The 14978-nt window shown below is 40.2% G+C and overlaps 1 protein-coding gene across 5 annotated transcripts; it reads left to right on the top strand.

The window, feature by feature from the left end:
• The first annotated feature begins 197 nt into the window (after positions 1-197).
• LOC111262423 (chondroitin sulfate synthase 1) lies at positions 198-13654 on the top strand. Of its 5 annotated transcripts, none has more exons than XM_022836666.2 (14): positions 198-689; positions 1622-1719; positions 4254-4504; positions 4847-4962; positions 5709-5815; positions 6209-6422; positions 7021-7150; positions 7534-7604; positions 8116-8354; positions 8839-9039; positions 9426-9517; positions 9727-9889; positions 10125-10309; positions 10819-12607. In XM_022836666.2, the coding sequence occupies exons 3-14, from the start codon at positions 4353-4355 to the stop codon at positions 11624-11626; spliced, it is 2478 nt and encodes an 825-aa protein (XP_022692401.1). In that variant the 5' UTR covers positions 198-689; positions 1622-1719; positions 4254-4352; the 3' UTR covers positions 11627-12607. The 5 variants fall into 5 exon arrangements, 3 of the variants coding, with proteins under 3 accessions (XP_022692401.1, XP_022692400.1, XP_022692403.1); XR_002681602.2 differs by lacking the exon at positions 1622-1719 and adding an exon at positions 12816-13654 and having other exon boundaries at positions 201-689; positions 10819-12150; XR_002681601.2 differs by lacking the exon at positions 1622-1719 and adding an exon at positions 12730-13654 and having other exon boundaries at positions 201-689; positions 10819-12150.
• Positions 13655-14978: the final 1324 nt, after the last annotated feature.

The raw sequence follows: 14978 nt of genomic DNA, 5'->3' as shown, positions 1-14978 counted from the left end.
TGGCTTTCTTGATCTATAACGGCGCTTGCTTAAGCGACACTGTGGGCTGATGATCCTCGAATCGGCGCCTAGCCAATTTGGTGATGCGTTACGTGGCGTACCGTGCGACTGTAAAAATTAAACGGTGATTGGAGACGGGAAAGCGTGCAATCTAATTATCTAGATCTTTCTATATGGTTAGTAAGGTACCGATAGAAGCATGAAAGAGCATTAGAACTACTAGAACGTATTGGAAAGTATCAGAGTTGAATCTACTTGTAGTGTGTATTTTTTGTTCATACACAACAAGGTGTATTGCCGGTGAATGGAAAGGGAACTCCCACCATAAGGTAGCTAATTACAATAACCTATGAGCCGAAGCGGCCACTCCGCCATAAAAAAAACTCTATTTAAAGCCGGGCATCTATTCGCTGGAACGAATGAGCTATTGGCATCATTAGTAAATGTGAACATAGAATGTTGTAGTAATATAAGTTAGCAGAGTATGCCTCCTGCGTCGTGGTCCGCGAAGTTTATAAGTTATTGTCCCGTAAACAAATTTCGGGGAACGAAAGCTTCAGTGGAACAGTGAACGTCAATTGAAGTTTAACACCATGATCAGAGATTCGTGTAGTCGCTGCGTCCAGGTTTAATGGCAGCACTGAACCCGAAAGAATTCTGCAGAAATCAAATAAAAGAGTCCCTATCAGGTAAGTGTTAGATCTTGTGCATACGATTAACATATTTAGCATGTAAGTTCAAGTAGCATTTTTTTTTTTAACTATTAAAGGAAAATGCTCGCCGAAATCCTCGTAGTGAAATTTTATATGTAATGTAAATGGACGTAAAAGGTTATTCTCAGCTTGTGAGAACTGATTCAATAGAGTGATTCCACTCAATAGAGTGATTCAAATAACCCGTAGTTTACACGTGGAATATCTCTCTAAAATGTTATTTGCTGCGTTAAACTCTGACGCGTGTTGTCTCTCGCTGTTATCAGGTTTGTGTTTTTCGTTATGGCAATTCCAGTGCCACACTCAGCCTAGTAAGGTTAAACACGTTAACTAATGATAACGTTAATGCATATTTCGATCTTGGGAACAAAGCCTAGATTAAAAAAGTTTAATAGAAGCAGGTTTTTCTTCCAAATGATTGCTTCATTCCACAACATAATAATATTTGCTTCTAATTGAAGCTGCATAAAGGCTGTATATTGTTTGCATTTAAGAAGATTTCAAAGTGATTATGTTTTTAAAAATTGTTTACCTAAAGTATGAGAATTGTTAGGATACATGTTGCCGCAGCACAAAGCTTGGGAGATCAGGTAACTTCGTAGCGATAGAGTGGGCGCCTCTTTTCCGTGCGCATGAAGTGAAATAGTAAGGATTTTACTTTTCGTTCTGGGGTGATAATTCGCTTGATGTTACCAACCGGATATATAGTAACGGGCTCGCCGGTCCAATCTAATAAAGAACACGAAACATAAAGCTCTGTTTAATTTGACCTGTTGTATAGTATGTCATTCACGAACCTTGGACCCCTGGGTTTTATACCAGTCGTTTAGGCTACTGCATTAACGGCAAGACAAAAAATATCGAGTTTCCTAACACGATATTTCTGACGCTGAATGTGTTGATTTCAGCTGGTTACGGCTTTGAGAGTACCTGGTTGACCCAGCATGGAGTCAATATACGGTCAAAGAGAGCCGGCTTTTGTGACGCTCCGTACCAGAACTTTTCGGTAAAAATTATTTAATAAGTTCTCCATTAATCTGCCATGTGGCGGGCTTAAGCCTTGTGCTTCTGCAATGTTTAGATTTTACGCGAAGTTTAGGAACTTCCGAGTACTACAGTTACGTTGATGTACCAAAGACCGATAATATTTTTCCAAAGACACCTTCCTGGGGTCAAACTGTGCTCTACGAGAACATCAATGCGCCTCTAGAAACAAGCTGCCCTGAGATGGATTCCCGAAGAGTTTTGGCATGGCAAAGTGTCCGTATATTTTGCCAAGGCTGCTTATTTATGAAGTGTATTTTCTATATGGTGTGTTTAGGCGCAATAGAGAAATGTCCCGCAGGCCGTGTTGACTTTTCTTAAAAAATCTCCATAATGAAGCGAAATTTCATGAAAGAACAGAGGACAGTTAGATAAGTCCGGTTCTAATGCTTTTTTGTCTCAATCTTCCTGTAACAACACCAATATGATTCAATGGTATTATTTTTCAGATACAATTTAGCTTACTAGCTAATCCTAACCCATTGCAACAGTTAGAGGCCAAGCCATTGAGGACATTTAGATCTGACGACTAGCACTTCCGTCTACCGTCACTTTAATTACACATATACGCACACACACACACACACACACACACACACACACATACACACATACACACACACACAACCACGTCAGAACCGTCGATGTTGGATCACGCATCGTTTTATGGGCCGTCGGAAAACAACCAAATGGAGCTCAGCATGCCACCCAGATGACGCTGGTTATGACATGCCGGTTGTCCTCACTGCTTCACGCGTAAGCAAGGCTGGTTCCTTATTCCATTATTCGATAAGATCCAATCTACAACCCTATGATTTCCACCTGGCCACCATTACGTTCCGCCGCGCAAAGCACGCATGGGTCGAATTGGTAAACATGTCCTGCGAAAGAGGAGGCAGTTTTGTCTTTCTCCCTATAAAACCACATGGTCGCGGGGAAATTAAGCGGCACACACCCACGGGTTCCGGCAACCGGATACCGCGCTGTCAGAACTGTGGCCGCTGTTCTTGCTGCAGTTGTTGTTTAGCCGCCATTGGTACCCAGTAGGCGTGAATAATAGGACGTCGAACTTCCATGACGACAGCCGTAACAGCCACAGAAGTATAGGACTAAACTAGCACACAGTAGTTTTGAATGAGCAGTGCTTCCGTGCATACGGCCAAAGCTGCCAGTGCGTGATTAGAACGCTCGAATTCCCCCTTTGTCCAGTGAAAGGTGGTACACAACATTCAAAGAGGTGTCGACAATTTTGCTGCTGACTGATGGAACTACTCATAGAACAACAAAGATATTTCCTTCATTCTGGATTCTGGGGGATGATTGCTGAATAACGAAATAATAAATTAATAATGAAACTGATAATAAAATTATTGAACGGGACGCTGAAAGAAGAACGATCAACACGACGCAACCGATATTCATTCAGACGGCAGAACGTACACTGATGGAGTAGATGCCCGAATGAGCTTACTGCTTTGTTGTAGGTCCTGTATGAGTAATTAAATCTTATTAAAAAGCATTAGTTATAACTTATTGTATGTGCAGAATCGGATTGACGCTTAACGATGAAGTTAATAGTTGTGTATGGATATGCATATATATAAGCATAAAATTACCATGTGATTGCACTGAAACATCGAGAACATTTGCAATAGGTTTTTTTTTTATGGTGCTGTTTGCGTCGATGTTCGTCGCCTGATAAAGTGAGGAAGACTATAAGCATACAAACTTTCCTTATCCCACGTAAGATCATTAGGGAAAGCTACCAGTATACGAGAGCAAATTCGATATGATTACAATTACATTTAGTGGTCGAAAATTATCTGCGTAAATGACCAGTGAAAGAAAACCGAACAAGAGTTTTACTCGGTAAGCAACAGTGATATTTTCGAAAAAATTATACGAATTGATTTTTCCTGTGAAAACATCAACCAGCGCTAATTTCTAATTGAGAGCATGCCACGACTTTACACATTTTTGTGTTTCCTGTGGATAGCTAAACAAGGACAAGAAATATCGCCCTAGCTTGCTGTAAGACAATGTCTAGGTATCACTCCTGGGCTTAGCGTTTTTACGAGAATGCGTTAATGGCATTGGATGCCACAGCTATAAAAGAGCATCAATCAGTGTTTTATGAAGCAGTCTCACTGGCTTTCTGGTTACGCCGTCGTAAACTTTGTCAACGCAATACACATTACCGGTGTCCATTGACCAATACGCGTGCTGATAACGAGGTTAGCAAATAGTCGAGGTTTTGCTCGTCTTGAGTTAATGCTATGTACATGCACGAACACGTTTATAACAGCATTTTTCGAAATAATCTCACAGTTTCGAAATCTTGAGAAAACATTACTCAGCCCTTAGATGAATGGTCGATATATATCTTATAATTGAATGCGTGGAGAAGGTGGATAAAGATGGCAAAATATACCATCAGTAATGTCGAATCGAACCATTTAATATGATGGAACTGTGATGTCCTCGGAATTCTTTCAGGATGATCCTATTCTGTCGCTAACCCTCCTCTGGGGGTCCCACAGGGCGAGGCCTTTCCTTGTTATTTCGAGGTAAAAGCGTCCGAGTATTACCGTCACGATGAGTATTTGGCAGCCGTTGCTGATTGCCCCAGATTTATCTAAACGGGGTGTGGGTAAACTACGGCGATCGCAGGCGGCGAACCTGTTCAGTCTCATGATCGGGTGCCTCCTTGGCTTTCTGGTCACATCACAGTTCCTCCTTTGGATCAGGTATATTTTAAAGACTTTGAACTATGCATTCTAAAAACTTACGTATCATCAACATGTATAATATATATATATATATCAGAATATTAATAGAATTATTGCAATAATATATATATGTAATAAGCATGTGCACAGCAGATAAACCAGTTTTACTGTGAACAAATGAACATTGTTAACTGTAGGACTTGCACATAAAACAAATAACTGTAGATATTAGGAACGTTACAAATTATCCTCAAGCACGCAACATATCGTGGCGAATTGACCAAGGCAATATTTCACCTGTAGCAAATATTGAATCCAATATAATAACATGAAAATCTAACGTTTGTTTATCGAATACAGATATAATAGCAGTTGTGATAACGGTCTATGGGAAGTGGCTCGTAGGACGTCCAGGAGACTAGCTCAGAAACTGGTTAGCGCGGATATCATCGGTGAGAGTGGCCTATTATTTACAGGTATGTAGAACTGCATACCTAAATGGTTATGCAGAATATTTTAATCATATATATACACATACATATATGGCTATCTAAAGCACTACTACCTTTTTGTATTCAACTTGTATACGTATCGAACAAAGGTATCAGTATGTGATAATTTATAGCTGTATAGGTTTATGTATATGTGTAGATTTGACAAGGAACGGGCCACAGCGCTGTTGAAAGAGACCGGGGGCCGCTGATTCAAATGTTGTCAGCGACACATATATTATGTAACTGGCGAAAGTCGTCTAGTGTAGCGAGATACAGGCCATAACAAGGGCCTGTAACTGAATGAGAAAATTAGGGTAAAATTCAGCAACGAAAGTCGCAAAGTGTTTTTTCCTTTTCAAAAAATGGTTCTGTCCTGGTTATATATGCGGCGCTATAGGTGCACAAAAACAGTTTTATATACATATATATTTAAATGAGTATACTTTCCTCCTAAGTGTTTCCATATCGAACAAATAGATAGCGCAGTCCTTGATAACTGGGTAGAGGGTAGGGGGTGAACTGCATATTTTTTTCGAGTCCGGTATTGAAGCCATTAGGTTTGCCAGCGGGTTTGCTGGAGTTATCTGGGTGTTTCTACGAGAGATCGATGAAACGGCATAATAACAATGTGGCGGAGTAACTATATGCCAATACCGTCCGGTCGTAAATTACGGATAAATTACGTATTGTCAATCGTTTACTAATTAGTCTCATCTGAACTCACTTAGGTGTGATGACCGCACAAAGATATATTGATTCCCGAGCAGTGGCCATTTACGATACGTGGGGTCAAGGAGCTCCCGGGGGACTCCTCTTCTTTTCATCTGATGGAACTGTACGTCATATAGATTTTGAGTGATGATGGAATTTTCCTGAATGAATGACGTTATCCTTTTTTACACTGAACAAGTGAAAAGGAACTTGTTTATGTTTGTTGTTAATTCAAGCTTTTGTTGACTTTATTTTCACAGAAATTCTGTAATTTCGGAACGCTAATATCCACATAATAAATTCCAAAAACCATTAGATGTTCTCGTATACTGTGACACGATGACGCTTAGATAGTTGTTCTACGTGAAAACTTAGAGTTGTTTGATCGGTATCTGCCGATTCCTTAATTTGGTTCAATATCTTAGGTATACAAGAGGACTATACGCTACGCATAAAGCTCAATGCACACATTTAACACGAAAGCTTTCGTTGCCACCGTTTGCCTACTCATTTACAGACATCAAAACATGGCTTACCATTAGTGGCACTAAGATCGGTGGATGATTCCTATCCTCCGCAGAAGAAATCATTCATGATGCTTAAATATATGTACGATAATCTGCTCGACAAATACGATTGGTTTATGCGCTGTGATGATGACGTGTACGTGCATACGGAAAGATTAGAGCTGTTCTTGAGATCAATTAACTCCACGAAGGCGCATTTTTTAGGTAAGCACCTAAGTCACACTATAGGTTGAAGTCCCGCCAAAGACATGCACGGTACGACAGGTGCGATTGCGTCAAGATACACAGCAGAGCGTATGATTGGAATAAGAACCGTATGAGAATTAGTGGGCTTAAGCTGGTTTTTGACGGGTAATAATAATAAATATATACAAATATGATTTATGTACTGTTTCCTTTGATTGACATTGGTGTAGGAATCGCAGGTACAGCTCTAACACATTTTACTTCATTTTTGGCCAGTTTAGCCTAGTACAAATTATATTTATATAGAAAAAATGTTTTGTTTATTTTTTCTTAATAGGTCATAACGGTGACACTATATATGGGTAACTCTTACCAGCTTATATAGCACAAGTATAAAAGAAAAGCCCATTATGCAGTTATTTGGTAAGTGGCTGTATCCTTTTAATGGTCCTTGGTTTCGTCGCGTACTTCCTATCGAAAACACCTATTCTGCGGTGGGTCACTCGAACAGGCAAAGATGACTAGAATGATATATTTACTATTTAGTGGCTTGATTGTAACAGCAGTCTGCGTTATTTGTTCAATTTGGCTGCAACTTTGCGACGACTCCATGCAGGTCAGGCGGGACTGGGTAATAAGGCCGAACACGGTCAACTAAATCTTGGTCCAAATCAAAACTTCTGCATGGGTGGACCCGGGATGATTATGAGCAGGAAGACGCTCTCGCTTATAGGACCACATATCAAGTACGACATAAAGTTACTATTCAATTAAGTATAAAGCAATCTTGATCTAAACGTTCTTGCTAGATTAGCGAATTGCTGCATTTAAAGCTTCTATGCTAACACATTCATTGATTGATTTATCGCAAGTCTTTCTTCTTACTCACATAAAGCTCTTTAATTATAAAAATCTCACGCGCGTAGTCCAGTTTCTCAGCACTCAAGCTATCAAAAACGGAATCGCAAAAAAATATACATATATGTATAAATATTTATAGATAAATAACATAGAAGGAGGCTGTAAATAATATAAATGTATTTAGTAGATGTTTGATCTGCAAGCCGTCTGGAAATCTGATAACGACCATGATGTCGATAGCTTAAAAGCCCTCGAATTCCTTGTTCAGGTATTGTCTTGAACATCTGTATTCAACACACGAAGACGTCGAAGTGGGGCGATGCGTCCACAAGTTCGCAGGTAAACGGGATTCCAAGTGTAATTAGGCTTTGCCGACAATTAAATAAATCTATCTATTAAATAAATCTACTATTCAGTTTTTTCGTTTATTTCTAGTTCAATAGTTATCTACTTTAGTACCTTCTAGAGTTAGACGTAACGCCAGGGTACGGCTGGCGGTTTGCCAGATACAAAATATGATTAGGTCTTCATTACTTTGACGCCAACGCAAAAAGCTGGGCGTTCTGCGTCCGGCCCACTCAGCTGAGTTCGTTATTTCGAGATGTCAAACATATAAGTTTAATGTAACGGCTGACAAATAAGAGCTGCACTTTGCTTCTTTGTGCAGACTAAATTACTAGTCTAATTTCATTAATCCTTATATACGGCATATAGTGCTAATCCATAAGCGGAAGGGAGCTTTAGCGAATTGTCATGTTAAATGTTAAAAGTATGTTTTTTTCTTTAAAAAAAGAGGAAAGAGACATAACATTATGTCGTGTTCTGAATTTACGTTCAACGACCATCGCAGGTATTCCATGCACATGGTCATATGAGATGCAGTCAATATTCCACAACAACTTTGGAGGCGAAATAGAGGCCGAAGCTCTAAGCAAGAATGTACTCCAGAAAGTCATCACATTGCATCCAATCAAACGACCCCGGCAAATGTACCTCATGCATCGAGTATTTTTAAGGTTGAAGAGCGCAGAACTTAGACATCAGCTCATTGAACTCGAGAGAGATGCCAGGCAAATGCTTTATTATCAAGTAAGCAGTATCACTTGGTAGCATATGGTGTGATACATAAAGTGTTTGCGCAATCGTTACTACACCGCACCTATCATACAGTGAAGCGTACCAGATAACCCATGCTACTTAATCTTGTCATTATTTTTAGAAATCATTAGGTAGGAAACATGGATCATCAAATACAAAGAACTATTTCCTACGAAGCTTAATAGTTATCAACCCAGCGTTATTAAAGAAATCACGTTACGTATCTATTTAGATGCATGCAATACGAGAATATAGGTGATTCTAAAAATTCTAAGGGTAAATGATCTTTTCGCCAAGGCTGCAAAATGGCATTTTTATATTTCAATGATGTGGAGTGAAACTTATAGTTCAGGTCTCTACTTTTTTTTTTTATTGTCTCATCATTTTTGTCTCAAAAAAAGTTACCGTTTCAATTTCCCTGTCCCTTTTTAATCGATAAAATTGCATTGCTGGGTCTCACTTGACGGCTTTCTAGGGAGACCACTGTCAATTACTGGACGGCGATGAGTGCCCTTCGTTTGATCGATCCGTACTTCAGCATCCACTAAAACAGTTCAAACCTGTTTCTCTTCATGACATTCAGACATGGGACTTCTTCTCGAAAAATTTATACAGTCCAGCAAGTTCCAACCCTCGAAGACGAATTGAAGAGTTTAATGAGATTGCCATCAATGAGGTTCGTTATTTACTAATGCATTTTGATGCACAGTTGAAGTTGAACTACCTATGCGACAGCAACAAAAAAAACCTAAAGAAATTATGAAGAGGCCAAATCAAAAGTCTTGGCGACCTGAACACCTGGGAATTCACTTGACAGGCCCCAGACAATGGTGTCCTGGTAAGGAAAGTGTTTCTAATTTGGTTTCGGACCATTGCTGTTGGCTAAAAACACAGTGATGTGCAAATTAAGTATTTGGTTACTACTCCAAAAACATTAGTATGCGTCTGTTTGTCTTTATATGACCTAATGTATATATACATATACACACAGACACACATATATATATATATATATATATATATAGAAATTAATAGGGCCTACTTTTGACACGATAACTCTAGGTGATATCGGATCTAATGGCAATGATAAATCGATATTCTAAACAGAGAGGACGCGTCATTGATTATCGGGACGTCGTATATGGATACATGAGGTGGGTATCTAATGTAGACTCGAATAAAAAGCGCACGAATGGTCGGACATCAGTATTAAAATTATGATTGTTCCAACTGAAAACCTTATTTCAGCCCCGAATGGACCAGAAAAAGACCAGTGAATCAGGTGACTGGCTCTCTACATCGATTAGCTACGTGCTCATGCACCAATGACAAATAATGATACAAATATAACTGGTAACTGCAGGTATACCCCGACGCAAGGCATGGACTTTGTCCTCGATTTGTTGTTAAGCTATCGAAAATTTCGGGGCAGAAGAATGAGTATACCTGTTCGTAGACACGCCTACCTTCGGCGGAGTTTTGCTAGCCCTCTCGTGCGGCTTGTCGAAGAAAACGACCTTAAAAAGGTAACCACGAAAGAAAAAGTTGTTGTCGCGTATAGATCGTTTTTAAAGAAATCGCATTCACTGGTCCATTTTCTACCAACGACACGAACTATACAACCCACGCGAACGAAGTACACATGTTTATAGTTCGGCGCAATAGTTTTGGGTTACTTAAGCTTACCATGTGAATTAATTGAAAAAAGAGTCTTTATCGGTTTCGCAATGGTTTTCAAACAACTGCAGGTACTTGTTTTAGGTGCACTTTATCGTGCCGCTGGCTGGCCGCTCCGAGGCGTTCAAGCGATTTCTGCAAACGTACGAAGCGAACTGCGTCCTCCAGAAACATTTTACGGCATTAGCTGTAGTGTACTTCCAAAATTCGGACGCTAGACCTGCTGAAGAGGAAGACCCAAAACTTCTTCTTGAAGCTTTTAGAATTAAGTACGTGCAATAGATTTTTATTGTTAGATAGAAACAGAGTGTTTTTTTTTTTGTATTATATGCATAAGTAAATGAAAAGTTTCAATGGGAACTCGGACGCGGCAACCCATTGAATATGCATTCTCGGCTAATGCTTGGGTCACACAAATTAAGCCTATAACAACGACTAATTTGGTGAGGATTTAATGATGATTTTTCGGACTAAACGACGGCGTGCTCAACGGATCACGATTCTATATGAAAAACAAACGATGCACGTGACCTGCTTGATCCCCTTATGAGCGTTCAGGGCTGTGATCTTGAACCGTCGCGACCTAGGATGCAGCCAAGACCTGCGGCCCTCTACGTAGTATATAGGAAGCATTTTTGCTACCAGTAAGAAGAAATAAAAGCTCTACCTTTTCAAAGGCCTGCGCAAGATCTATCGTCAGCTAGATATATTTAATTGATTGGGAAGCGTTGTATTTTTTGAATCTGATTATTTCATTCAAATTTTCCTGCTTTTTTAGGTACAAAAATCACGATGTGCGCCTTGTCGAGGCCAGCGGCCAGTTCTCCCGTGCACAGGCGTTGGAAATTGGCGCTAAATTGTTTTCGCTGGATGCTCTCCTGTTTTTCGTGGACGTCGATATGATTTTCGACGACGGCCTGGTGCGCCGTATTGCCTGGAATACACAACAAGGCCGGAGCGTCTATTTTCCGATTGTGTTCAGTCAATATGACCCTGCACAGATCGCCGGTTCCGAGAAAATCGTTCCAACGATATCGTTTAGCAAAAAATTCCCGATTTATGATAATGCTAGTAATAAAAATAGCGAAACTCGAAGTTTTGTTGCTTCAGGTCAAACAGAATCGGCAAACAACGCGGTTGGACAACAGACGCTACGTGCTTCATTAAACAACTCCTCTACATTGACGTCTGATGGGATTAGACTAGAGTCACCGTTAGAGCTAGCCGCCTCGGCTGCCAAACGAGCGGTCACCGATGATCGACACGGATATTGGCGTCATTTTGGTTTCGGCATCGTCGGCATCTACCACTCGGACCTAATGCTCGTTGGAGGTCTTGACACAACGATTGAGGGTTGGGGTAAAGAGGATGTAGAGCTGTTTGACAAGATTGTCGCTTCAAACTTGACCGTATTCCGAGCGCCTGACCCCGGACTTATCCACGTATTTCATCCGATTCATTGTGCGCTTTCACTGTCAAAAGAACAGGCCGAAATGTGTCGCGGAACCAAACTTGCCTCAACTGCTTCCTGGGATGACCTTGGCGCTCGGGTGGAAAGACAGTTTCCTGATTTGCTCAGCGATTGAGTTGGGAAATGTATGATTACCGCTACTGTGCCTTAAGTTTAGTCAGACCCCTGCGCTAGTGCTTTTTCCTTTAGTAGATTTGGATAACATTGAAATCACATTTAGCTTACTTAAGGTTGAGGGAATGTGGAAACGTACGACTTACAATGTTTTTTTTTGACTGTGTTGTACATTGAGCCTGTAGATAAAAACAAAAAACGGTAGAAGGTTTGTTTGAAACGGGTACAGCGGTAGTCATATCTTTTTCGTGTAAAAAGCATAGTTACTTAATCATCATAATCATCATCACCATCATCATGTCGTCGTCATTGTTCGGTAACAAATATAGAATTGTGCTAAAAATTGAATTTTGAAGCTAGAGCTGTCAGCGGTTCCATAGGTACCCGCCGATAGCGCAGTCCGTATAATAGTGCAGTCACCAGGAGGTGTCTCAAAACGTTCTCACTATGCCTCGACTTCCACGAGATCTGTCACGCTACAATAATGATTCAAGAAATATGATGATTTGAGTGCGCCAGTGTAAGGTGAATATAGGCTGAGGCCACCGGATGGCTATTGGAAACAAATCAATACCGTACTTCCATACTTGTGGGTATAGCGTTATTATTAAATTCAATTGAATACCGTTTAGTTGTTTCATATAAAAAAAAACAAACAGTTGCGAACTGGTCAGTCAAATTGCTTTGTGCTCACATTGCAAACACTAGTACCGCATTTATCTATTATTTTATCTAGCAATATTTTTAATTATATATCATATTAGCTTTTATGAGCGAGTGAGAAATGTAAATAACCACCTAATGAATATACCTATACCTTTTTTGTGGCCTGCTATAATTTTCTTACGTGATTATGAATTAATGTGTATGTAAATACATTATGCTTGCTCTGACAGGGTACGTAAGTCTATCAAGCGATGTGTGTCGCTAAATAAAATGATTCGAAAAATAAATCAAAACGAGATAATACACTGGTTTCAAAGCAGGCGTCTCATTGTCGCGTATGATAGATACTTATATTGTTGTTGCGGCCTGGACAATAATTTGTGGTTCAAATGAAGGAAGCCAGTGGCTATATTACTCGTGTTCTTCGTTGTCACACAGGCCACTCTAACTGCTCGCTGCGAACGCCATCGGCTTCAAATGACTGACATTGCATTGTTGACAAATGATTCTTCTTCATTAAACAGATCTCCACAGATCATGGGACCATAACTAATACGGTTCAGCTTTCAATGGACAGTTGTGTCACTCGTTGTCCCGCAAGCGTTCGGAGCCACTGTTTGCCTGATAGAAACGGTACAGACGTCAACACAGTGCTATACGTGCATGCCCGACTAAATACACGCTGTGATAGTGGCAAGCCAAGCGCGTTGGCGAACTCGACCTTCCGGATACGAAGCTGCGTGTCCGAATGATAACGTAGCGGTGACGTTAAATCTTCGGACACTCGATGAAGGGTGGTCTAGGTTCGACCCTGAGTGTAGACACACATCGTTTCGCTGCTTCAGCCGGCCGTCTAAAGCAACGCTAAGATAGGGTCGGATGTGTGCATACTATAGATAAAAAGTTAGATAAAAATAAATTATTTTTTAATGACTTGTAATTGTGGTCGTATTACAGCAGGCGCGTAAAATACCATAGACAAAACGTTCTAACGTATCTGTCGAAGAAACAAGGCATATAAAGCTTTGCTTGTGCTTTTCCGCCGCTTGCCAACCTATTAGAGTTTCACATGAACAAACGCCAGCTTGATCTGGCGTTACACATCATCCAATACGGAACACAGGCTTCTAAGGATGACAACGGCAGCAATAAATACTAATCACTACAATATAGACATTTCAAACTAATTTACTCTACGCTAATTAGCATCAACGGTGTATAGCGCCTTCACGACGTGGCCTGCACGAGTGGCCGGAACAGTAAGAAGGATACTAAAAACGGGAACGTCTTCATAAGGAATCGCCGAATTAGCCCGGCCGATAACCAGCTGGTCAACGCAATTAATAAACTTGATGGCTCTTAACTCTAAGGTTTGTTCGTTTTGCTAATGGTGCATTTGTTTCCCTTGACGTCAAAGAACAATTGATACAGCAACGCTCCTAAGCCTTACTGCGTACAAACAGGTAAATACGGACCTGAAAATCGTGATCCGAATAGGCCATTTCGTGGTCGAACGTCATTAGTGCACTTATTTCGATATCGGTGTCCCTACCTACGTGTGGCTAACCCATATTGAACTTCTGAACCAACTATTCTGATTTTTGCTGTTTGCAAAGATGGTTTACTGTTGTCCGTTTATCTTTGTTCCGTACCTCCATGGGAAGATTGCACTGATTTAGTTTTTCTAGGCTCGTCGATTATAGTCTGGCTTGCTTCAAGGTTAATGCCTCGACGAATACGTCTGGATTCTAAGGAACTAGGTACTGCATTGTGTATTCATATAGAAGTAATATATCTATAGAGGGACACAAAGTGATTTAGGTTTAGGCCTGGGAACAGACATACAGTAGGTTGCGTACTGGTAGAAGCCGGCTATCTAGAGCACCGTTTAGCCAAGATAGTAGCATGAAATAGACAATACGACATATTTGTAGAAAGTTATTGCTGAGTGCCAGGCTGAACAAGACTGATAAACTTTTTTTGTTAGGTGTCAGTAACTATTGCATCTTATATGGCTGACACCGAGTGTACCTTTTATCCTGCGGCCGGTTAAACGATTTTGTGATTGTGCTATATTGCAAAGTTTTTATCCTTGGGTACTTCTAAAACAAGGACGAAGTATATAGAGACGCTTGCCTAGCTGGAGGATCATTGAGCATTTTACTTAAATAGTGCATCCGCCGATACGCACATAAGTACCAATAACAGCTGTCATCGATTCGATCAGTTACAAATAACCATACTCCGAAAGATCAGTTTTAAGTCATTATTTTGCATAGAAAAGTCCAGTTTTGTTTACCATTTTGAGTATGTTTGATAAGACCACGCCATGCATGGGTTAGGCTGGGTTAATCCTCATCCAAAATAAGTTTTTGTTTGTTTGAACCATATATACGTACCTGCTAGTTGGTACAATGACGACATGAGGTAAAAAATATAATTTCTTTAACAAAGTCGTTATTTACATAAACATAGTTATGTTCTTAAACACAATAATCCGCTAAGACTTGACCATATTGAGCAATAAAGACGTACAGGCACTGGGGATTTTTCCCATTTAACATATCTAAGTAAGCGTGTAATGATGAATTACCATTGAGGGCCACATATTGTCGGGTGTGGTGGCTTAGCCGACAGAAAAAGCTGCATGCATCAATGGTCCAAGTTCCTGTAACGACCTGTATAAC

The sequence above is a fragment of the Varroa jacobsoni genome, unplaced genomic scaffold, assembly GCF_002532875.2.
Source record: "Varroa jacobsoni isolate VJ856 unplaced genomic scaffold, vjacob_1.0 scaffold_663, whole genome shotgun sequence".
NCBI classification, from domain to species: Eukaryota; Metazoa; Arthropoda; class Arachnida; order Mesostigmata; family Varroidae; genus Varroa; species Varroa jacobsoni.
Note: the sequence above shows the minus strand (reverse complement) of the source record. Positions and strands in the feature narration are given on the sequence as shown.

Excerpts from the sequence above, each read along its gene's own strand:
- LOC111262423 (XM_022836666.2), top strand. The coding sequence starts at position 4,353 with ATGAGTATTTGGCAGCCGTTGCTGATTGCCCCAGATTTATCTAAACGG. Across the intron at positions 4,963-5,708 it reads GAGTGGCCTATTATTTACAG|GTGTGATGACCGCACAAAGA; the intron begins GTATGTAGAACT and ends GAACTCACTTAG. Across the intron at positions 9,890-10,124 it reads AAGAAAACGACCTTAAAAAG|GTGCACTTTATCGTGCCGCT; the intron begins GTAACCACGAAA and ends TACTTGTTTTAG.